We start from the raw sequence: 23,364 nt of genomic DNA, 5'->3' as shown, positions 1-23,364 counted from the left end.
GTAATCCCCCTGTTCCCAAGGCTCTGATTTTGATAAACACAGGAGGGTTTAATCCACACATCACCGTTCAATAGTTACAATATAAGACTTAATTTGGAACAGGTATTTATGTGCTGTGATCTTAGGAAGGCCTTGAGTTGAGCCCTCTAGCTTCTGTAATTACTGTGTGTTTATAGTGGAGATAGAAGGTACCAAGGCACTGAGTGTGGGAGAAACATGAATCCAGGGTGAAATGTTAGTACACAGGAGAGAATTCCATCTCCAGAAAACCAGTATAAGATTAAGAAATGTGGAAAAGTCTTCTATGTAAGCTTAAATCTGATTGTACATGATTGTATCCACACTGGAGAGAAGACTTACAAATATAATCACTCTGGACAGCTTTTAGCTAGTCTTCAAAACTCACTCAACAGCAGAGATGTATTTAATAATGGGAAGAAATCTAACAAATTTATACAATGAGGCAAAGTCTTTACCACTCAATACGCTTCTACCTAAGGAGGTACATACTGGGGAGAACCCTAAATAAATGTATTTAAGTATATATAAACACACACACACACACACGCCCAGCAAAGTTGTTAAGCCCAAATACAAAATTTCTGAACATCAGCGAGAGTACACTGAGTGAAACCCTACAAATGTAAAGAATGTGGTGAAGCATTTAGTTTGTAAGCAAAACTGTTCAAAATGAGATAATACATCCTGGGGAGGTAACTTACAAATGTCAAGAATATTGACAACCTCTTTCCATGGAACTGAACCCTTCCTCAGCATCAGAGAAAACATACTGGATAGAAACCTTAGAAATATAATGAATGAGGAAGTATTTTGGGTTTTAATATACACTTCAGGAAAAACCAAAGCCTTTATAAAGGATAAAAACTTTACTAAGATGTAGACATTTGGCAAAGTATGGAATGAAAAGGCAAATCTAAATAAAATGAGAGAATTCACCCCAGGAAGCAGTAAGTCAATACCACTTTTCAGACATGATTCTAAATCAGAGTGTTTATGGAGAGGAAAATCCAAAGTTGAAACCTGGATATCACTTCCATCAGTGTAGGCATAAGGGGCACTAACCCCTCCATCATGGAAAATCTGAGTATCTCTTGAGTCCTCGGAACTTAAAACCATACCTACTATTCCATGGAAATAGCCTATTGTTGACCCCAAGGCTTACCTACAACATTACCAGTCAATCATCCCATTCTTAGTTGTCTGTGGTATAAATGGTATTGTTAGAATTAAGGAAGCTTGAGAAAACAAAAGATTAAGAAAACTATAATGAAAACACATTTACAGTAGTGAATGGGTTTATATTTTTAAAAACCTGTGTATAAATGGACACACCCAGTTTACATGCATGCTATTGAATGGTCAGGTGTATTTTTAAGATGTCTGAAAGGATCAAGGCAGAATGGATGTCTGCAGAAGGACAATTATTCTCAGTCTGTCTCCTTTTTTCTATTGTCCATATTTGAGGGTTTATTTAACATGGCATATATTACTAATTTTACCCATAAATCATCTCATGCTATGGCTTTAGTGCTTCTGTGCATGGAAAATGATTTGATTTTTGTTGTCTCACAGACATGAGGGACTCTTTTATGATAGGAAATTCATGTTTACCTATTTTTTCCTGGGAAGATTAAGGACTCTGGTATGTCCTACGTAGGAAGGAATCTTACATGCGGATGCTGTTTGTGATGGATATATAAGAGTGACATCAGCCACCAAGAAGTGTTCAAGGCATCATGTTTTGCAAAAAAATGCTTGACAGAGAAACGTTCTGAATTTAAATATTTTGCCAATTCGTGTGTAGAAAAAATACAGTGGTAGCTCATAAATACCTGAGTATATCGTCATAATAGCAATTGTTACAAGTCAAGAATATTAGTTATGTATCTGAAATCAAGATATTTTCACGGATATCTGAGGAAAGTATAGCTAACTCTTCTCTAAAGGGGTGAAAGATGATTGTCGATCTACTTTTACTCAATAATTAGCCTTAGTTTGAACAACATGGCAAGTACAACTCACAAATCAATACATTAGAGAAAAACATAGTGGTTCTTGAAAGATTTCAATGTGTATTTTGACCAAGGATCACACAGTGATTTTGTAGTGGTTTGTTAAGAGTCTATTTGAAATTAATATATATTCATTAATCATCCTGAATGGATTTGAATATGTTAACACGGATTTATACTGAAAGAAGTGGTATCCTAATGCAACCTTAGCCTGCCCCATCTTCATCAAGGTTGCAGGTAAACAGGAACACAAGGTACGCTTGACTCTTGTACAAGATGAGTTTGAGCTGTGTGGGTCCAACTTATAGGCAGATTTATTTATAGTACAGTACTGTAAATATAACTTCTCTTCCTTTGAATTGTCTTAATGTTTTCTTTTCTTGGGCTTCCTTGGTGGTAAGAATACCATAATAAACACCTATAACATACAAAGTATATTTTAATTGACTGCTTTTCTTGTCAGTAGTAGGCTATTAAAATGACGTGTTGGGGAGTCAAACTTGTACACAGATTTTCAACTGCATGGGTGGTGGGTACACCAAACCCCTGCCTTATTTATGGGTCACTTGTACTTGTTTAAGCAGTGCGGTGCTATCACTAATAATTTTTTTTTCCAGTGGACTTAAACCTCAAATTCGTTGAACTTAATTTTCCCAAAGTTTACATATTATATCTTTTCTTCCTTTTTTAAGTGCTGGGGCATTAGGTGCTTTTAATAAGGATGCTATAGGAGTATTATTGAGAATGTAGCTGAACAATTTCCTGATACTGCTGCCTTGCAGTCCATTTTGTATAAACAGACTGACTACAGGGATTTCAACTGACTCTAGCTTCACCCAATAGCAAACTCAGTAAATAATAGCCCCACAGTCACAAGCAAACAGAGGTTCCTGATAGGAGTTCCCCAATCATCATTTGTGTAAGAGTGCCCACTCTCAGTATATTTGCCTGTCACATCCTTTAGAGAAGGCCCCTGCAGAGAGCGTCTGCCATTCTCCACTCATTTTGATGTGAATTGTGCATTCTAGACTTAGCCCAGGAGCTCCACAGCTGTCCAACCACGCACTCCAAAAAAGACACATGTCCCAATTCCTGCCATTCCCTCTGCCTGGGCTCATCCTTGACCTCTACATCTTGCCCCCCATGACATGTTATATGCATACTCCATGGCCTATGAGTAGTCATTTATTTCTCTTTATTGATCCTTGGCCCACGGAATGATGCACACTGGTTCTACCTAACACCTACTAACCGAACAAAGTTACTACAAATATAAGACCTCTCTACCGAACTCAATCACTATTTAAAGTCTTAACCTATGTGTTTAGTTTAGTTTTTTTTTCCTTCTGCGGTTTCTGTGACCATGTGGAACACAGATTTTTATGGTTTTGATAGGCACAGAATGCAATATGTTATATTAAGTTAAAGAATGATTTTGGAATAACAGTACTAATTAGGAGGAAGTAGACGTGTGCATATGTGTGTACCCAAATATAGATCTTAAGAAGGAATGGGAATATTTGTTCAAATGAGGATATTCAAAATCTCAAAATTGATGATTTCCTTACAACCAAAAATGTTACGAATTTAAAAAAAAAAAGGAATACTTCTCTACATTGTTTGTATTGGCTGTATGTGTCCTATATCTCTGTGCATCTTGGTGTGAGAATCTCCCCATGCAAATCCTGTCGTGCCTGCCTGGCTATCACTCATGTAGGATGTACTCTGTTGCCATGTTCCAAAGTTTATAAACTGTTGTTTCTATGACTTGTGCAGTGATTTTAAGATTAGTTTGCATGAAATGACATGGTGTTCAAATGTTATTTGAATATGGCAGTAATTCTACAGGGAGTATATTAAATTCCATGTAGTTTATTTGATACATTTCCTTCCTTCTCGATTGGAGAAGAACACTGAGTAAAACTTCTTTAGATACTATTCTTTTCCCTTCTCAAGAGTGACCTCATCCAAGTTACTCCCTTTAGTGGAAGAATTTGCTGAGGTGAAAACTTGGAGAACCGTGAGTCATGGGTTGTTTTCAAATTTATTTGAAAGGAACATGGACAGTGCTGAGAGTTTAGTAGATGTTCTAACTGTAGGAAGAAAACAGTATTCTATTAAGAGTGATGATGCAGCTCAAGATAAGAGATAAAAAAAACATCCAGGCTGAAGCATTGGCATGAATTCTTCATGTGGGGAAGGACATCTGTTCTAGGCTCCACGAGTGACTCTGAATTATAGAAGGGTAAATTTTACTCGTTTTCTTTCCAAATCCTCTCCAGTTCTTCTGTCTCCTCATCTCCATTCCAGTGATGTAGCCATCACGATTGTTCTTTCCTCAGTTAGGGAGACTGCCCCCTCCCACAAAAGCCATGCTGGCTCTTCTTGGTTTTTAGTAGCTTAGAATTTTTAAATTTTTAAAAAGTATGCTTAATTATCAGAGGGAGAGAGAGAGAATGGTGAAGGGACAGAGAGGGAAAGTGAGAGAACCCCAAGCAGGATCTGCACTGTCAGCACAGAGCCTGATGCACGGGGCTCAAGCTCATAAACCGTGAGATCATGACTTGAGCTGAAGTCAGATGCTAAACTGACTGTACCATCCAGGCGTTCCTAGAATTTTTTAATATAAAAGAAATGGTTGGTAGTTGAATCAACTGAGCCATTTCTAATATCGCAATACATTGTTGACACCACTTCAATGGAAGGAACAGGAAAAAAAAAACATCAATTGTACACAGGATTCCTTCAGGCACTTAGAATGGAGAGAATTATGAGGACAGATAAAACATGAGGATAATATACTTTGAGAGGAAGATAGTTCCTACTAAAAGCAAGTATGAGAAACTCCTGAAATGTGATGAAAGCTCTGACAAGAAGCTCCCTGTGGTCACTGCAAGGTCTTTGAAAACTTCTTGTGATGAACAAATGTGACAGAGATGGGGACTTGTGAATCAACGTGGTGGTTTTCTGGGATTGAGTCAGATCCTTTTCTCATGATTGATTAAATTGTCTAGTGGTACTGTGGACAAGATGATGTTGGATGCCATAGGTGTCTGTCCTTTCCCAGGCCCAGTTTTGTGGAGGTTGATGGAGAGGAGAACGTTGTGGGCATAGCTTGAAGATGTCACATGCCAGAGATGGTGTTGAAGAGGAAGAAGGCTGCTGGACACTAACAGTTAGAACCAACAAGGCATGTGGGTAGTTCCTCAAAGCACTGGCATCACAGGAATATAAGCCCAACATAGGTCTGATCCAGTGTTGATGGGTGTTCTTCCAGGGATCCTGACCCACAGCTGGCAGAGACCTTCCTCACATCCACTCAGCCCTGTTGTGAGTCAAGTCTGTGCTCCGAACTGTGTGCAGAGCACTGATTGCTTGGGAAGCTGGTCACCAGTCACCAGCACTGAGCATATTTCTGCTCTAAACAGCCTACCCAGTTTTTAGGCTAGATGACGCTATGATGTTTCACAGCCTGGGCTGTCCTTACACCCATTCGGACCTGAGTGGGAAGAGGATATCTATCAATTGTAGAAACCAATAAGATAAAGTAGGGTAGCATGTTCTACCCACATTTCACATTGGCTCAACAGAAGGACAAGAATTCCTTTTCAATACCTGTTATTTGGGGGTATTGAGATTTCCCCAGTGATGTCTCATGTGAATAGTTGCCAGTTGAGCTTACTCTGAGAAGTACTGAGTGGAAATTACCTCTGTCACTATTTTTGTGATGTCACTCCTTTATGATGAATGTTTTTATGTCTCATGAGCTAAGAAAGGTTTCCCTATATACATGTATTTATATTTGTATGCTTAATACAAGTGTACATGTGTGTATAAATATGCACACACACACACTAAGATTGTTTATCCATGGAGTAGAATATTAAAATAGTGTAACTTGATATTGAAAAATAACACTATTAATACAGTGACAAAGTCCTTCCTTTTTTTTTCATTAAATTTTTTTTTTACATTTATTTATTTCTGAGAGACAGTGAGAGATGGAGCATAAGTGGAGGAGGGGCAGAGAGAGAAGGAGACACAGAATCCGAAGCAGGCTCAAGGCTCCAAGCTGTCAGCACAGAGCCCAACGCGGGGCTTGAACCCACAAACCGTGAGGTTATGACCTGAGCTGAATTCGGACGCTCAACCGACTGAGCCACCCAGGAGCCACCAAAGCCCTTCCTTTTAAAGATTATTCTATATGATATATTGCTTTGTTGCTTGTTTGATTGGTTATGACTGCATGGTTGTTGTCTTTTGCTTCTTTTCCTATTGTTATCGTCTTCTTGTAGGTATAGTTCTAGGAAAATTTCAATGGACTATCTTCAAGCAAATTTTAGCTGCCAGGAACATATTGTTTACTTACGTTTAGAATTCTAATGAAGATATTGTGGTTTGGATTTACCACGTTTGTTTTTTCCAGATACCTTACCTATTTTTTGTTTCCTGTGTTTCCCTGTATTCATATTCAGAAAATAGTTCTAAATTTCATTCTATTTCTCTGGACATTGTATACTCAGTAACATATTACTTTAGGTAGAAATTAAAACATACTTTTTTTTTGAAGCATGCTTTTAAAATCTAGTCACTGTGTGACATTACTTTCTACATTTAATTTCAATTTGTTACTATATGTACACTGATACTTATCTATTGACTACTATTTTTTGATGAGTTTTTTCTTTTTAAGTGAAATCACATGTACAGATCACAAGGGAACACTTCAGTAGAATTTCACAAACGGATCACATCTCTATGATCCACTGAGAACAAGAAACATAAATGTTGGTCCTCTATAATTCTTTTTCATGGCTAGTGGGTTTTTTTAATATGTTTTAGAAATCTTCTCTAATATTGAAACCACAGGAACAAATCTTTTTCTTTTTCCAAACATATCATTATCTTTACGATTCCAATCAGAAATGTATTAAAAATACCTGTTGTGTGGTTTGCGTACAGACATAGATTTCTATTCTTTGTCTTTCCCCAACATGGCTACAAATTTCAGTGTATTCTGAAAATGTTTGAGCATGCTTTCTTTTCATTGGCTTGAACAAATCATTTCTTCACATGGACTAACCTCATTATTATCTTGGAACAGACTTCTGTCAGTTCTCTGTCTTTTTCTGCCTCTAGTGATGTTGAGAAATCTCACAAAACTACACCCTCAATGTCAGTTTTGAGGTCAAAAACGTTCTATCTGGAGCCCCTTCTCTCCCCTGCCCCTCAGCATAAACACAGAGCCACCCGAGGGAAGTAACTCAGTAGAGACTCTGGATGTCTGCCTACCTTACTCCAAGCTCCCACCTCCCTATGCTCTGGTGGGCCTGCCCTTCTCTGTCAAGCCTGCCTCATTCTCAGCAAGGTCGGTCCCTGCCCCAAGAGACCTGGACAAGTTGCTGCCCACACCTCATTTCCTGACCAAACAGTTCTGGAGGGCCTCAGTTCTGGTGGAGTTGATGTCAGGTCTCAATTCACAAGCAGACTGCAGTGCATCTAGCTATGACTTACCATGTTCAGGCCAGGGACCCTACACTGTCCATAGCAATCAAGGAGAGCATCTACAGGCCGCTGTCTAAATGGTCTATGGGAGACATAACTGTCTTTTCTAACATACAGAGGAAGGCAGGGCCTTAGACAAAATGCCAAAGTGGAAGAATTTATCCAAAGTCAAAGAAGAAGATATGGCCATGAAGAGAGATTTAAGTGAAATGGTTGTAAGTAACATGCATGATGGAGAATTGAAGACAATATTCATAAGGATACTCTCTGGGTTGAAAAAAGAATAGTGAGAACCTTACCAGGGAGCTAAAACAGCTAAAAAAGAATCAAACAGAGAAGAACAGTGCAATGAATGAGATTGAGGGACACTTGGGTGGGTCCTTGAATTAAGCATCCAACTCTTGATTTTGGCTTAGGTCATGATGTCACGGTTTGAGAGACAGAACCCCAACTTGTTCTCTGCAGTGACTGCCTCTGGAGTCTGATAGGGATTTTCTCTCCCTCTTGCTCTGCCTCTCTTGTGCCTTCAGTCTCTGTATCTCTCGGAAAAAATAAACAGTTTTTTTTTTTAAATAAAGAAAAGGAAAAGATTGGAAACAGGCTTAGCAGTGAACAGCAGGCTGGAAGTACCAGAGGAATGACTTTGTCACCTAGAAGAAGAAAAAAATGAAGAAAAATAATGACTCTAAGCAAAAGACAGGAGAAGAATCATGCAACAGTATTGACTCGGGGAACTCAGAGACTCCATCAAATGTAATAATATTGGCATGATAGGAGTCTCAGAAGCAAAAGGGAGAGAAAAGGGGGGGGGGAAGTACTTTATTTTAAGAAATATTAGCAGAAATCTTCCATAATCCTGGAAGAAAAGAGACCTCCAGATCCAGGAATATCAAAATAGATAAAAACAAAAAAATAAAAAACTATATGCTGCCTCTAAGGACTCATTTAGACATAGAGACACCTGCAGGTTGTTTTCTTAGAAAAGAAACAGGTTGTTTTCCACTGCTCCCCAGTGGATTTCTTTTCTAAGTTATTTGATTTGTTAGGATATCATTGTATATCTAGTTGAAGCATTACCAATTTTGTTATTTTTCTTGTTACACTGGGCATTACTTTCAATGTTATGTTATTTTTTATTCTGGTCTCTATTTCATTTATTTCTGATTTTTCTTTCTAAATAAAATATTTTCAGATTTTGCTTTGTAACTTCTTCCTCTACTAAATTTCAGCTAACAGACTTCCTTTTCTAGTTCCTTTTGGTGTAATGTTGTTAATTTCAATGTTTTCCTTAACTGAAGCATTTATGACATTAAAAAATAGAAAACTCGAAAGCAGTAGAAAACCTAGCAGAAATAACTCAAGCGATGACCAAAATAATACAAAATAAAAATAAGGATCCTTTAGGGTTTTCTATAGATCGTGTCATCTGTGAACAGAGATAAGATTTTTAGGAGTTTGTAGCCTTCTTTAAAATAGTTATTCCTTTCATTTGTAACCTGGTAATGCTGGTACCACAGAGAGTATTTTCATATTTTCCCTTATCTTCACTCCTTGGAAATACTAGAAGAGATTTTAAGTACTTTCTCGTGAAATGCCTGTTTAAATGATCCACTGAATTTATCGGACATAACAGCTTTCCTTGTTTAGAGTTAGTTTGTTTTTTTTTTTGTATTTGTTTAAATTACTCTTTGAATCTACTTACTACTCAGCAGTAGTGATTTTTTTGTTGTTGTTTTCATGATGGAGTATAGGTGGTTATACCTTATTTGAATTCATTATCCTCTGTTGGTATCAGTTTGTGGGCATATAATTATCCATTGTTGCCTCTTTTATTCATTTCATTTCAACAGTATCAGTGATAACATGTCTGCTTTCACTTCACTGCTGCTTTAGTTGGTCGTTTCTCTTTCATTCTGACTTGATTGAAAGGTCTATCAATTTTGTTCATTTTTTCTCAAAGCCAATGCTTCCTCTGGTTGCTATGGTCTTAGTTTTACTGTATGCTATTTTGTTGATTTCAGTTTTATGTTTAAGTTTCCTTCTGTGGTGATTTTGGGCTCATGTGGTAGTTTTCCTGATCATTCAAGGTGTAAGAAAATGATTTCTACGATAGCATGACAGTACTACAGAATTATCTATTAGGACATATGGTCAGTATGTTGCATGCAACTTTATGTGTCCGTGAAGGAATGAAGTCCTGATGATTCCTTCTCAAACATTTAGTCGATGTTTTCTGATTGATTCTAAGGTTACATAATAGAAGTCTTCAGTATATTCATCTGAGAGGAGTAAGTGGGATGATTTTACTCTTCTGTTATTTGATATCTTTCAGCTGTATCTTCACAATGCACCCAGAATTTCCTGCCAAAGCCGTGCTTAGAACCTTCTCTCCAAAAAGTGTCAATGGGTGAACATAGTACCCTTGAGAATTTACACTTAATAATAGATTGTGACAACGATGGGGAGAGTGAAGGGCATCAAACATATGACGGACATTTCCAAACGGAGACATCTGCCCATAGGAAGAATCTCACTGACCCATATGCTGAAGGATATAAAGTATTTTGCAAACCCTCCCCTTTTAAGTTAGCTACTTCTGCAAAGCAGTGTGTTTCCGTCACCAAAAACTCAAGTCAAAGATTCAAACATAAATATTTGTCGAAAGGAAATTTGGAAAATGTGGAAAGTTCCCTCATTCGGGTGGAAAATAAGTATTTGAACCAATTTGAAAATAGGATCGGATTGACCTTTCAGACAACTGTTTCTGAAAATCATAAATTTAAAAATGAAGAAGAAATTGTTAAGGGGTGTCAATTTGAGGGGCACGTCACAAAGAAGTCAACCCTACAAACCTACGAGAGTATTTTCAATGGACATAGAATTGTTCCTTGCACTGCATCTGAGAAAGCATTTAACCAGGGCTCAATTGTTAACAAATGTCTACGTACTCGTTTGCCAGATAACCATTTTGAATGTGATAAAGGTAAGGAAGTTTTGTCTCAAAGATCTAAACATATTATACAGAAGAGTATGCCTATAAAAGAAAATCTTTATAAATATAATGCATGTGGGAAAGATCTGAAGGAGTCCTCCAGTGTTGGTGATCATCAGACAATTTGTGTGGGAAAAAACACATACATTTGTAATAAATCTGGAAGTGTGTTGAGTCAGTCACAAAGACTAAATGCACATAGGACAATTGGTCCTGGAGAGAAAAGGTACACTTGTAGGGAATGTGGCATAGTCTTTCATTGGCACTCGGCACTATCTCAACATCAGCGAATGCATGCTGGAACGAAATTGTACAAATGTGAAGAATGTGGTAAAACCTTTAAGGACTACTCATCACTAAATAAACACAGGCAAATCCGTATCAGAGTGGGACATCACAAATGTCAACAATGTGGCAAAGCTTTTAGGAGGCACTCCTACCTTCCTAGACATCAGAGCATCCATACTGGAGAGACCCCTTACCAATGTAAAGAATGTGGCAAGGCCTTTAGCCAGCGCTCAACCCTTACTCAACATCTACGAATTCACACTGGGGAGAAACCTTACCAATGTAAATATTGTGATAAGGCCTTTAGCCAGCACTCAAACCTTATTCGACATCATAGAGTTCATACTGGAGAGAAACCTTACCAATGTAGAGAATGTGGCAAGGTCTTTGGCCAGCACTCACACCTTACTCAACACCACAGAATTCATAGTGGAGAGAAACCTTACCAGTGTAAAGAATGTGGCAAGGCCTTTAGCTACCACTCAGTCCTTATTCACCATCACAGAATTCACACTGGAGAAAAACCTCACCAATGTAAAGAATGTGGCAAGACCTTTACCGAGCACTCAAACCTTACTCGTCATCTGAGAATTCATACTGGAGAGAAACCTTACAAATGTAAGGAATGTGGCAAGGCCTTTACCCAGCACTCAATCCTTACTCGACATCTCAGAATTCATACTGGAGAGAAACCTTACAAATGTAAGGAATGTGGCAAGGCCTTTACCAGGTACTCAAATCTTATTCGACATCTCAGAATTCATAGTGGAGAGAAACCTTACAAATGTAAGGAATGTGGCAAGGCCTTTAAAGGACCCTCAGACCTCACTCGACATTACAGAATTCATAGTGGAGAGAAACCTCACCAATGTAAGGAATGTGGCAAGGCCTTTACCAGGCACTCGCACCTTATTCAACATCTCAGAATTCACACTGCAGAGAAACCTCACCAGTGTAAAGAGTGTGGCAAGGCCTTTAGCTACCACTCAGTCCTTATTCACCATCATAGAATTCACACTAGAGAGAAACCTCACCAATGTAAAGAATGTGGCAAGACCTTTACCGAGCACTCAAACCTTACTCGCCATCTGAGAATTCATACTGGAGAGAAACCTTACAAATGTAAGGAATGTGGCAAGGCCTTTACCCAGCACTCAAACCTTACTCGCCATCTCAGAATTCATACTGGAGAGAAACCTTACAAATGCAAGGAATGTGGCAAGGCCTTTACCAGGTACTCAAATCTTACTCGACATCTCAGAATTCATAGTGGAGAGAAACCTCACCAATGTAAGGAATGTGGCAAGGCCTTTACCAGGCACTCGCACCTTATTCAACATCTCAGAATTCACACTGCAGAGAAACCTCACCAGTGTAAAGAATGTGGCAAGGCCTTTAGCTTGCATTCATGCCTTATTCAACATCTCAGATCATGCTGGAGAGAAACATTACCAATGTAAAGAATGTGGCAAGGCCTTTACCAGGCGCTCAAACCTTATTCAACATCTCAGAATTCATGCTGGAGAGAAACATTACCAATGTAAAGAATGTGGCAAGTCCTTTACCCAGCCCTCAATCCTTACTCGACATCACAGAATTCACACTGGAGAGAAACCTGATAATGTAAAAAGAATGTAAGTCAGTGCCTGTAAGTGGTGCCCAGCCCTTACGGGACATCAGAGAATTCCTATTAGAGAGTAACTGTACAAATGTAAAGAATGTGCAAGCTCTCCCTGCAAGTCACAACTTACTCCACATTCTAGTTATCACATAGGAGCCAAAGTGTGAAATGGAAAGTGGCCATGCCTTTACCTGGAATTCAATCTTTGCTCGATATCACAAAATGCACCCTAGATGCAAACCCTAGAAATGTAATGAATGAAGACCCTCATTTTAAATATACACTTTAGGAAACACAAGAGATGCATATAAGAAAGTAACTGGAAAGATAGATTTACAAAAGTATTTCATTGAACATCAAATGTGAATCATGTTACAGAAATCAAGTAGAAAGGAGTATATCAGTCATTTCATTCAGACATTGCTTCAAAATACTTATAAGGAATAACACAGAGTTAGACACTTAGAAAACATATGTGCTATTCTGGTCCTAAAGATCTAGTGGATCGGTTTTTGAATAGGTATAATTAATATCAAAATGTGCTTTGTTTTGTTTTTTGTTTTTTGGGTTTTTTTGCTTACATTGACCCTCTTTGGGATTTGTGACTAGCAAATATTAATGTTTCCTACTCTCAAATCCCTTCGGAAGATTCATTTATTCCTGGTGGATGTGTGAAACCATGTGGATGACTTGTTGAATCAAAAGTATGAGATGCCCTTCTTTATTAGATGGGACCCAGGCATGTCTAATTTTCCACAGAAGATAAAGGATAGTTTGATGCACAACATCTGAAGCAAATCTAAATGGAGATGCTGTTTGTGGTTATACCACTGATGTAAGTTGTCATGAGACAGGTGTTGAGAACACCATTGTCCATTTATTAATTCTAAAAACTTCCTGAATATTAGAAAGAAAATGTTTTACGATAAGGTCTTAAAGGCAAAAGAGGTGGCAGTCCAGTGCACTGATAGATCTTTATAACAGCAATAGTCAGAGCACATGAGTTGATGTGGCTGCATTGAAGACATCTTCACAGATGGCAGCCAGAGCCTAGCTAACTCTTCCCCCAAATGGCATAAATTGTACATCCACATCTCTCAACAATTACCTCCGGCCTGATATTTATGGAAATCACTACTCCCCTGTCATTACATCAACACATGAATGCTTTTTTACCACTTGTATTCTATATTTTGAACGATTTGTTGAGTGGATTTGAAATGCATAAATCGATCTGTGTGAACTTAATATATTTTAATTAATAAAACATAATTGTTCTTAATGTGTTAACATGGATGTGTAATGAATGAAGTGTGATCCAACCAACAATGTTACCACATCCTCTTGTATTTAAGGTTGTAGGTAACTGATGGAATCTATAACTCTTTTCCTAACACAACGGCATAACATACCCAGTAATCCGTTTTCTCCGCGGCCTTAGGATTTACATAATGTGCCATTATTTTTCCTCTCGTTTATCCATGATACCATTTTCTCCTCTTTGTGAATACTGTGATATTATTATGGATATATTATGGAGTCTAGAGGGGTACTGCTGACCTTTTACCTAAGGTCCCCCGTGAAACGCTATTTAGCATTCATTTTGCACAGCCAGTCCATTTGTTTTTAAGTTTATTTATTCTGAGACAGAGCATAAGCATGGGAGGGGCGAAGTAGTGGGGAGAGAATCCCAAGCAACTCTGCTGTCAGCACACAGCCAGACACAGGCTTCAGACCCATTAACTATGGGATCAAGAGCTACATGCTTAACCTACTGAGGCATCCAGGTGCCCCTAGCCAGGAGTTTTACTGGGCCTTGACTGACACCAGCCCCTCTCACTAGTACATTCCCTAGACAACACCCTACAGGCTCACAAGATAATGTAACTTTTGATAAGACAGTTTTAATCTTCCCCTGTGACCAACAGGGTCTCCTTTCTCCCAGTGCTTTCCCCTCTGTGTCCCTTACAGAAGGTCAGAGCTTGCTTAAACCTGCTATAGTTTGAATGGCGAAATCTGGACTTAGCCAGAGGATCTAAAGCATGCCATCATGGCAGCTAAGACAGCTATGTGCCCCCAGTCATTGGGGGGTGGGTGTTGTTTTCATGTGCATATGAAGCAAACATGCACATATGCTAGTACTGGGTGTGTAATAGATACCCCATAAGTAGGAGAAACAAATTCCAATAGTAGTGATAATGTAGCCCCAGATGAGACATAGAAAATACACAAGGTAAAGATTTAGCATAGTGGATTCTGTGCGTGGAGGAAACACCTGTCCCAGGTTGCATAACTGAGAATGCGTATAGAAACATAACTTCTACTTGTTTTATTTCCCAGTTGTCTCCATATCTCCACTGCTGTGTTTGTTCATCTTTGGTGCCAGATTTGTAGACATCACAAACATTCTTCTGTGCCTGTGTTGTGGTGAGAGTGTCCTCACTAGCTGCTTAGTTGAGATGAGAGAGATGTAAGGCCGTGGATATTCAGACCTGTAGCGCTGGAATGTGGGATGGGAATAGAAGTAAAACATGATGAAGCCATCATCCTCAGAGAGAACGATAAGACCTATGAAAAGAAAATGTGAAGGACTCTTTCCAACGCAGGGAAGTACCTGGAGGTAGTTCCCTTTAGTCACCCAGGGTCCTAGGCAGCTCTTGCTGGTGTCATTGGATGAATAAGTGTCATGGAGATAAGGAATTGGCAAAAGTGGTGGGTTTCTGAAGATTGGGGGTGTCCTCCTTTGTCTCCATGATTGCACTGAATTCCTTTGTCTTACTGAGGCCCAGAAGCTGTCAGATGACAATGATTACTGGTTTGCCCAGGCCTAGATCAGAGGCAGTGGATGAAGGAGGGGTATTAGATGATGCAAACGTTTTGGGCATAGCTTTAAAATGTCACATGGCAGAGTCGATTTTGGAGATGAAGAAGACTTCTGGACATTGTAATGGAATCAGCAGGACATGTGCTGTGGTTGTTCAAGCACTAATATCCCAGGATATAACTCCAATGAAAGTGAGATCCAGTGTAGATGGGTGACCTTTCAGGAAAGACAATTCATTCTTGTGAGGGACCTTCCTGTTGTCAGTCAGCCCCATGATGAGTATAGGCCTGTACTCTTGCTCTGTCCATGGCCCAGATTTGTTGGAGCAGCAGTTCAACAGTGACAGGCAGTGAGCGTCTCTGATTCCAACAGTCTAGCACAACTGTTCACTGACTAAATGAACAAATATTTGATGTGTATGTGAATGTTAGTAGGCATAAAAAGGTATGAAATCTTGCCATTTTTTTAACATTTATTTATTTTTGAGAGACACAGAGAGGCAGAGCATGAGCAGGGGAGGGGCAGAGAGAGAGAGAGAGATACAGAATCCGAAAAAAGCTCCAGGCTCTGAGCTGTTTGTTAGCACAGAGCCTGACATGGGGCTCGAACTCACGAACTGTGAGACCATGACCTGAGCTGAAGTCGGAAGCTCAACCAACTGAGCCACCCAGGCACCCCACAAATCTTGCCTTTTGTATGAATGGGTGGTGTTACAGAGTGTTATGCTAAGTGAAACAGTCAGAGAAAGACAAATCCTATATGATTTCACTCACATGTGGAAATCAAGAAACAAAACAAGAGAGCAATGGGAAAGAAAAATAACAAAAGGGAGAGGCAGATCAAGAAAAAGACGCTTAACTATAGAGAGCAAACTGATGGTTACCAGAGTGGAAATGGGTAGGCAGATGGGTTAAATAAGTGATGGGGAATAATGAGGTCCCTTGTGAGTTGAGACCTGGGTGTTCTATGGAATTTTTGAGTCAGTATATTGTCCACAGGAAACTAATGTTACACTGTATGTTAACCACCTGGAAGATAAAGAAAACCCTCTGGGAAGTGTTTTGTTGTTTACTGATTGAGGAACCTTTTCCTCTTAGGTTAACTGACTTCAGCAAGTGCACAGAATATAACTTGGCAAACAAATGGAAACATTTATCTCTTCTTCCTACCTGGTTCTTCCAGATCTAAGAAAATCTTGGTGCCTATTCTTAAGGTTTATTCTAATACATAGCTTGCATAATTTCAATAAGAGTCTTTCCTCCGTGTGACAAGACATAGTTGGAAACACTTAGGTAACTAAGACTTTGACTAGACTATCATAGCTGAGAAAGACCGAAATCAATTCAGAAATGAGGAGACAGCTATAAGGATCTCTGATGGACTTCATGGACCCAATCAAGCTCCCTTGGAAGTATGAGCATGATTCCTTGCTTACAGAGTCCCTGGAAGCCTTCCCAGGTGAATCAAGAACTTTATTTCCTAATAGTTTCAATAATCTTGGCATGTTTTGGAGACCTCAAGAATATGGGAATTCACCCAAATCTATAAGTGTTGCAGGCAACACCTGATGGCAAGTATTTGGCTTCGTTTCTGCCCTTGAGAGGCTATTAAAAGTTTAATGTAGTGACTTCTTATGAAAAATTACAGCAAAGCCGGTTTTAAAGAGTCTATCAGTCAAACCTCTATTGTGATTGCACTTATGTAAATAAGGAGGTCAAGTTTTTTTTTTCTCCAAATACACTGAGTTTGCAATCCCATTACTGTTAATTTGGCTTTACTTGGTAAAGTGAGAATGATTATAGACAAAAATGTTTCAATAACATATCTTTGTAGATTTAGACTTTAATAATATTAATCATAAATTGTACCAGATCCTGATTTCTTCTTGTGTCCTCCAATGCCTGGCTAGAAATCCTGAGAAGAATGTTTTATTAAATCTGTGTTGAATTTGAGAGAAAGAGAAAGGGCGCACAAACGAGGGAGGGGCAGAGAGAAAGGGAGAATCCCAAGCAGTCTCCCTGCTGTCAGTCAGGGCAAAGCCCAAAGCTGGATCAATCCCAGCAACTGTGCAGTGATGACCCAAGTCAAAATCAAGATTCGGGCACTTAATGGACTCAGCCACCCATGCGCCCGCCACCCCCTAAAATAACATTTTTATTTTTCTCCTATCTTTCTGTCTTGGAATCATTTGAGGACAAAACTTCCTTCTGTCCTGAAGTTCTGGAAACTTCATATAAGCACTTGATGTTAAGAAATCGATCATTAACATTGGAAACACTGTGAAGAAGTTTAAGTTTCTAAGACAAAGAGTCATTTCTTCCACAGAACTGCAATCTGTGGTTTATTGTGGTCGTGCAGTATTACCAACAAATTTGTCTTTCTTTTAGTAGAGTCCCAAGGGAACACCAACTGACTGTGTAACATGCAGCCTCACAGGCTGCACGTGGGGAGCCAAATCAGCAACACTTGCCCATTGCTAGCCAAGAAGCAACTGAAACATGACACACAGGGAACTAGAACCAGAGAGCATCTCAGATGCTGAAACCTGCTATAAACAGAAGAGGACCAGTCCTCAGGAAAATGAGTTGATGATGAAACACCAACCAAGTAATTAAGAAAGTTCTTTACCAAGACCGTCCTTCCAGCCAGATTCCTTATTTCTCTCACTGCAAAATGAAAGCACCATAGTCAAGAGACATTTCACATTTTCCTTCATAGTCTTCTCAAAGGTAAATTTTTGATAGGCTCCGTCATTTTAAGCTAACCTTTTGTGGGGCACCTCGGTGGCTCAGTCAGTTAAGAGTCTGAGTCTTGGTTTCATCTCTGGTCATCATGTCACAGTTTCATGCATTTGAGCCCCAACTGGGCTTGGCAGTGGCAGCACAGAGCCTGCTTAGGATTCTCTCTCTCCCTCTCAAACCCTCCCCAACTTGCACTGTCTCTGTCTCCCTCAAAGAAACAAACTTTAAAAAAATGGTAAAAATAAAAATTACCTCTGCTTTGTGTGTGTGTGTGTGTGTGTGTGTGTGTGTATCTGTGTGTGTGTTTGACAACCTAATTCTAAATTTCTTTTGTGTGCCTTTAATATAGAACAATTGTTTTGACATGAATTTTCCTGATGTATATATTTGTAGGTTGAAACCAGAGGCATACAGCTTTGGACAGGTGACATTTGTGATGTGTCTGTATCACAACAAATGTAACAGGGTCACAAATATTAGCGTGCTAAAAACTCCTTGCATTATAAATGCATTACTTCTGGTTCTCGATATAACGGGATATACTAAAAAACAATGTGTACAGAGTTATCAGCATTTCGTAGTTACTTTTCTTGAGTCCATTTTTAATACCAAATATTGTTTAGGTTGGTGATTCTCTTCAGGCCATTACTGTCCAGATGACATAAATATGTAAAATAAATTTTCAAAACTGACCATTCTTCTGCATTCAAGAGCAAAGCACATACATGCTTGTGTAGAGCTCAGAGGTGCAATACATTTCTCTTGAATATTTGGGAAAACATGAAGTCTTTTCAAGAACATCTAAGAAACAGAATAATCCTAGCCTGCTGACACTAAGGAAAAAAAACCTGCCTGAAACTTTGATTTTGTTTCTTAGCAATTTCTGTTGCTTAGAGCGCTCAAGGGTATGGTTTGGTTGAGGATCACTGAGAAACTGGATGTCCTTGATTGGAGACCCGTGAGGCCATGTTAGCAACTGTTACTGGATAAATTCTGCTGCCACTTTTCCTGATACCCCAGAGGTGTATTCCATCTCAAAAGACTTTGAGTTACAAAAATATCTTCTTCTTTTTCTTAAAGGATTTATTAGGTGCATATGGTAGCTCAATCTGTAGGGTAGTGCTGATTAACTGCTTGTAAGCTAGTGGGGTTACATTGCTATCACTTGAGCTTCAGCTGCATATTCTTTGGCTGACACAGCTGGGACTGGGGTCAATATGACCTGTAGTGTGCATCCTCAGCTCAGGTCCTGGTCTCTGGGTGGTGAGTTCAAGCCACACATTGGGCCTCTACTTAAACACCAAAAAAAAAAAAAAAAAAAAAAAAAAAAAAAAAAAAAAATTCTCTTGGGCCTACAGTGTATCAGTTGTCTTTGGCCCCAAAATCCTTTATGCCAAAGTTACTCATCTTGGGGCAACCTATCCTCGGCCCCTAGGGAACATTGCTTTAAGGTATTCTCTGCATACAGAGCTGTGCATCATGTTAGATAAACTCTAGGTCAGATAACCTTGATAAAAGCTTGTTTTCCATTTGTTGGTTGTTTGGCAAAATACTGTCATAAAAGCCAAAGGAATTATATATTTGGTCTCAAATTATTTTTGTATTTATTGTTTTGCATTAACTTACAAAGAATTGTTACAAGGCTGTCTAGTGACTACTTAATGTTTAAAATGGATTGTTGTCCTAATTCAGATACCAGGAGAACTTGTACTTGCCATGAAAGCATTCAATTCAAATTCTTCAAGTAATAGTTTTTTAGGAAATAATTTTCCAGAATTCTACATTGCCCTCTCTCCTCTCTCTACCGAGGGTAATGTTGGGCTGGAAATTTAAGATTCTCCAACACAACTCATATTCCTATTTTTAAAATAAATGGATTTTGTTCTATCTAAACCATACCTGGTCACCATTTTGGAGCAAAGAAGGAGACCTGGGATGTAAAGACAAAGTGTTTTACATCCAGATTGGTGGGAATGAATCTGCAGATGACACGGGTTCGGTCCAAAGGCAAAGGAGGAGACTGCACCTTGCCATGTGGTTTGAATGGAAATGATTTTGAGAAGCCTCAGTTCATTGATCTTGCTGTCACCAATAGACAATCCTAACACCAAGTTTTACATCCTGTGAGATTCTTATTCTTCTCCCCTTCTCTTCCATCATATTCAAAGTGGGGGGCAAAGAGCTTTGCATAACCAGTGAGGGCCTGCAAGATCTGTCTACTTTTCTATGTCTCTTGGCGGTCTGGGGAAATTTGTGCAATTTTCTGAGGAACTCGACATTAAGCCATTTTCTAAGTTCCATTTTGCCTTCATGGCAGAAGTCGCTTTTTACCGTATTTCTTAACAAGTAGCATATTCTAGTTTTATTTTGTGAAGTTCCTGTGACTGTCTTCTATGTATATTACTCAGCATATTTAACAACAATCATAGTGTTTCTTTATGCAGAAATTTCTTACTGTTGTTGCTGTTGCTTGCAAAGGATGAATAACACCCTTGGCATTTTGTGTAACAGTGAGATTATCTCTTAATAAAAAATTCTCTAATGTCATTTAAAGGCTTATCATAAAATTTTTCTTACTACTCATTTCTTTACTTCCAATTTCGGTCTCAGTTATTACAACCCATTGCTCAGTAATAATGGATTGTCTGAGAAATTTATTTCTTTAATGTTTCTTTATTTTAAGAGAGAGGGCAGGGAGGGGTAGAGAGGGTGGGGGAGAGAGAATTCCAAGAAGACTCCAGCCTCCCAGCGAGGAGCCTGCTGTGGGGCTTAATTCCCACAACCACGAGGTCATGTCCTGAGCAGAAATCAAGAGTGGGACACTTTACCTAATGAGCCACACAGGCACCCCATTCTGAGCAATTCGTGTCATATAACATATGCTAGTGCCTCAAATGCATGGGATAGTTGAGTGTACAGTCTCAGTTTATACTTATATGAAAGGATCCTTTTAAAATAGTAAATGTTTTATTCAGATTTCTTGTTACTATCCTCTTATTCTTGTTTTGCGATTCAATAAAAAAGCTTCCTTTTTGGGGAATGGAAAATAGCTTTATTTTAAAATATCTTTTTTTTTCTCCACGTTTTTATTTAAATTCAGGTTACATAACATATAGTATAGTATTGGTTTCAGGAGTTGGATTCAGTGGTTCCTCACTTACATACAACACCCAGTGCTCATTACAGGTGCTTTCCTTAATGCCTATCACCCATTTGGCCCAGCCCACTACAACCTCCCTTCTAGCACCCCTCAGTGGTCTATACTTAAGAGCCTTTTAAGATTTGCCTCTTTCTCTGCTCTTACTGTATTTTGCTTTTCTTTTCCTTCCCCTGTGTTCATCTGTTTTGTTTCTTAAATTCCACATATGAGGGAATTCATTTGTCTTTCTCTGGCTGACCGAATTCACTTATCCTAATACACTCTAGTTGCACCAACATCATTTCAGATGGCAAGATGTCCTTCTTTTGGATGGCTGTGTAATATTCCATTATGTATATATACTACATCTTGTTTACCCATTCAACCCTCCATGGACATTTGGACTCTTTCCATAATTTGGCTATTGTTGATAGGGCTGCTGTAAATATGGGGGTGCATGTGCCCCTCGAATCTGTATTTTTGTATTCTTTGGGTAAATCCTAGCGGTGTAATGGCTGGGTCGTAGGGGGGGTTCTATTTTTCCCTTTTTGAGGAAACTCCATATTGTTTCTTTTTTTTTTTTCCAATATATGAAATTTATTGTCAAATTGGTTTCCATACAACACCCAGTGCTCATCCCAAAAGGTGCCCTCCTCAATACCCAACCCCCACCCTTCCCTCCCTCCCACCCCCCATCAACCCTCAGTTTGTTCTCAGTTTTTAACAGTCTCTTATGCTTTGGCTCTGTCCCACTCTAACCACTTTTTTTTTTCCTTCCCCTCCCCCATGGGTTTCTGTTAAGTTTCTCAGGATCCACATAAGAGTGAAAACATATGGTATCTGTGTTTCTCTGTATGGCTTTTTTCACTTAGCATCACACTCTCCAGTTCCATCCACGTTGCTACAAAAGGCCATATTTCATTCTTTCTCATTGCCACGTAGTACTCCATTGTGTATATAAACCACAATTTCTTTATCCATTCATCAGTTGATGGACATTTGGGCTCTTTCCATAATTTGGCTATTGTTGAGAGTGCTGCTATAAACATTGGGGTACAAGTGCCCCTATGCATCAGTACTCCTGTATCCCTTGGATAAATTCCTAGCAGTGTTATTGCTGGGTCATTGGGTAGGTCTATTTTTAATTTTTTGAGGAAACTCCACACTGTTTTCCAGAGTTGCTGCACCAATTTGCATTCCCACCAACAGTGCAAGAGGGTTTCCGTTTCTCCACATCCTCTCCAGCATCTATGGTCTCCTGATTTGTTCATTTTGGCCACTCTGACTGGCGTGAGGTGATATCTGAGTGTGGTTTTGATTTGTATTTCCCTGATGAGGAGCGACGTTGAACATCTTTTCATGTGCCTGTTGGCCATCCGGATGTCTTCTTTAGAGAAGTGTCTGTTCATGTTTTCTGCCCATTTCTTCACTGGGTTATTTGTTTTTCAGGTGTGGAGTTTGGTGAGCTCTTTATAGATTTTGGATACTAGCCCTTTGTCCGATATGTCATTTGCAAATATCTTTTCCCATTCCGTTGGTTGCCTTTTAGTTTTGTTGATTGTTTCCTTTGCTGTGCAGAAGCTTTTTATCTTCATAAGGTCCCAGTAATTCACTTTTGCTTTTAATTCCCTTGCCTTTGGCGATGTGTCGAGTAAGAGATTGCTACGGCTGAGGTCAGAGAGGTCTTTTCCTGCTTTCTCCTCTAAGGTTTTGATGGTTTCCTGTCTCACATTCAGGTCCTTTATCCATTTTGAGTTTATTTTTGTGAATGGTGTGAGAAAGTGGTCTAGTTTCAATCTTCTGCATGTTGCTGTCCAGTTCTCCCAGCACCATTTGTTAAAGAGACTGTCTTTTTTCCATTGGATGTTCGTTCCTGCTTTGTCAAAGATGAGTTGGCCATACGTTTGTGGGTCTAGTTCTGGGGTTTCTATTCTATTCCATTGGTCTATGTGTCTGTTTTTGTGCCAATACCATGCTGCCTTGATGATGACAGCTTTGTAGTAGAGGCTAAAGTCTGGGATTGTGATGCCTCCTGCTTTGGTCTTCTTCTTCAAAATTACTTTGGCTATTCGGGGCCTTTTGTGGTTCCATATGAATTTTAGGATTGCTTGTTCTAGTTTCGAGAAGAATGCTGGTGCAATTTTGATTGGGAGTGCATTGAATGTGTAGATAGCTTTGGGTAGTATTGACATTTTGACAATATTTATTCTTCCAATCCATG

At 39.1% G+C, this 23,364-nt stretch overlaps 1 protein-coding gene across 1 annotated transcript; it reads left to right on the top strand.

The window, feature by feature from the left end:
* Window positions 1-9,941: 9,941 nt before the first annotated feature.
* LOC122234237 (zinc finger protein 345-like) lies at window positions 9,942-12,456 on the top strand. Its single transcript, XM_042969999.1, has 2 exons — window positions 9,942-12,209; window positions 12,376-12,456. Exons 1-2 carry the CDS (start codon window positions 9,942-9,944, stop codon window positions 12,454-12,456), a joined length of 2,349 nt encoding a protein of 782 aa, XP_042825933.1.
* Window positions 12,457-23,364: the final 10,908 nt, after the last annotated feature.

This window comes from Panthera tigris, chromosome E2, assembly GCF_018350195.1.
Source record: "Panthera tigris isolate Pti1 chromosome E2, P.tigris_Pti1_mat1.1, whole genome shotgun sequence".
In the NCBI taxonomy this organism is placed as follows: Eukaryota; Metazoa; Chordata; class Mammalia; order Carnivora; family Felidae; genus Panthera; species Panthera tigris.
The sequence above is the reverse complement of the archived record's forward strand: the minus strand, read 5'-3'. Positions and strand labels throughout refer to the sequence as shown.

What these genes read in the sequence shown, in the direction of transcription:
- LOC122234237 (XM_042969999.1), top strand. Translation starts at nt 9,942, where the DNA reads ATGGGTGAACATAGTACCCTTGAGAATTTACACTTAATAATAGATTGT. An exon ending in AGTGTAAAGAATGTGGCAAG is followed by an intron (nt 12,210 to 12,375) that starts GCCTTTAGCTTG and finishes GAATGTGGCAAG; the next exon opens with TCCTTTACCCAGCCCTCAAT.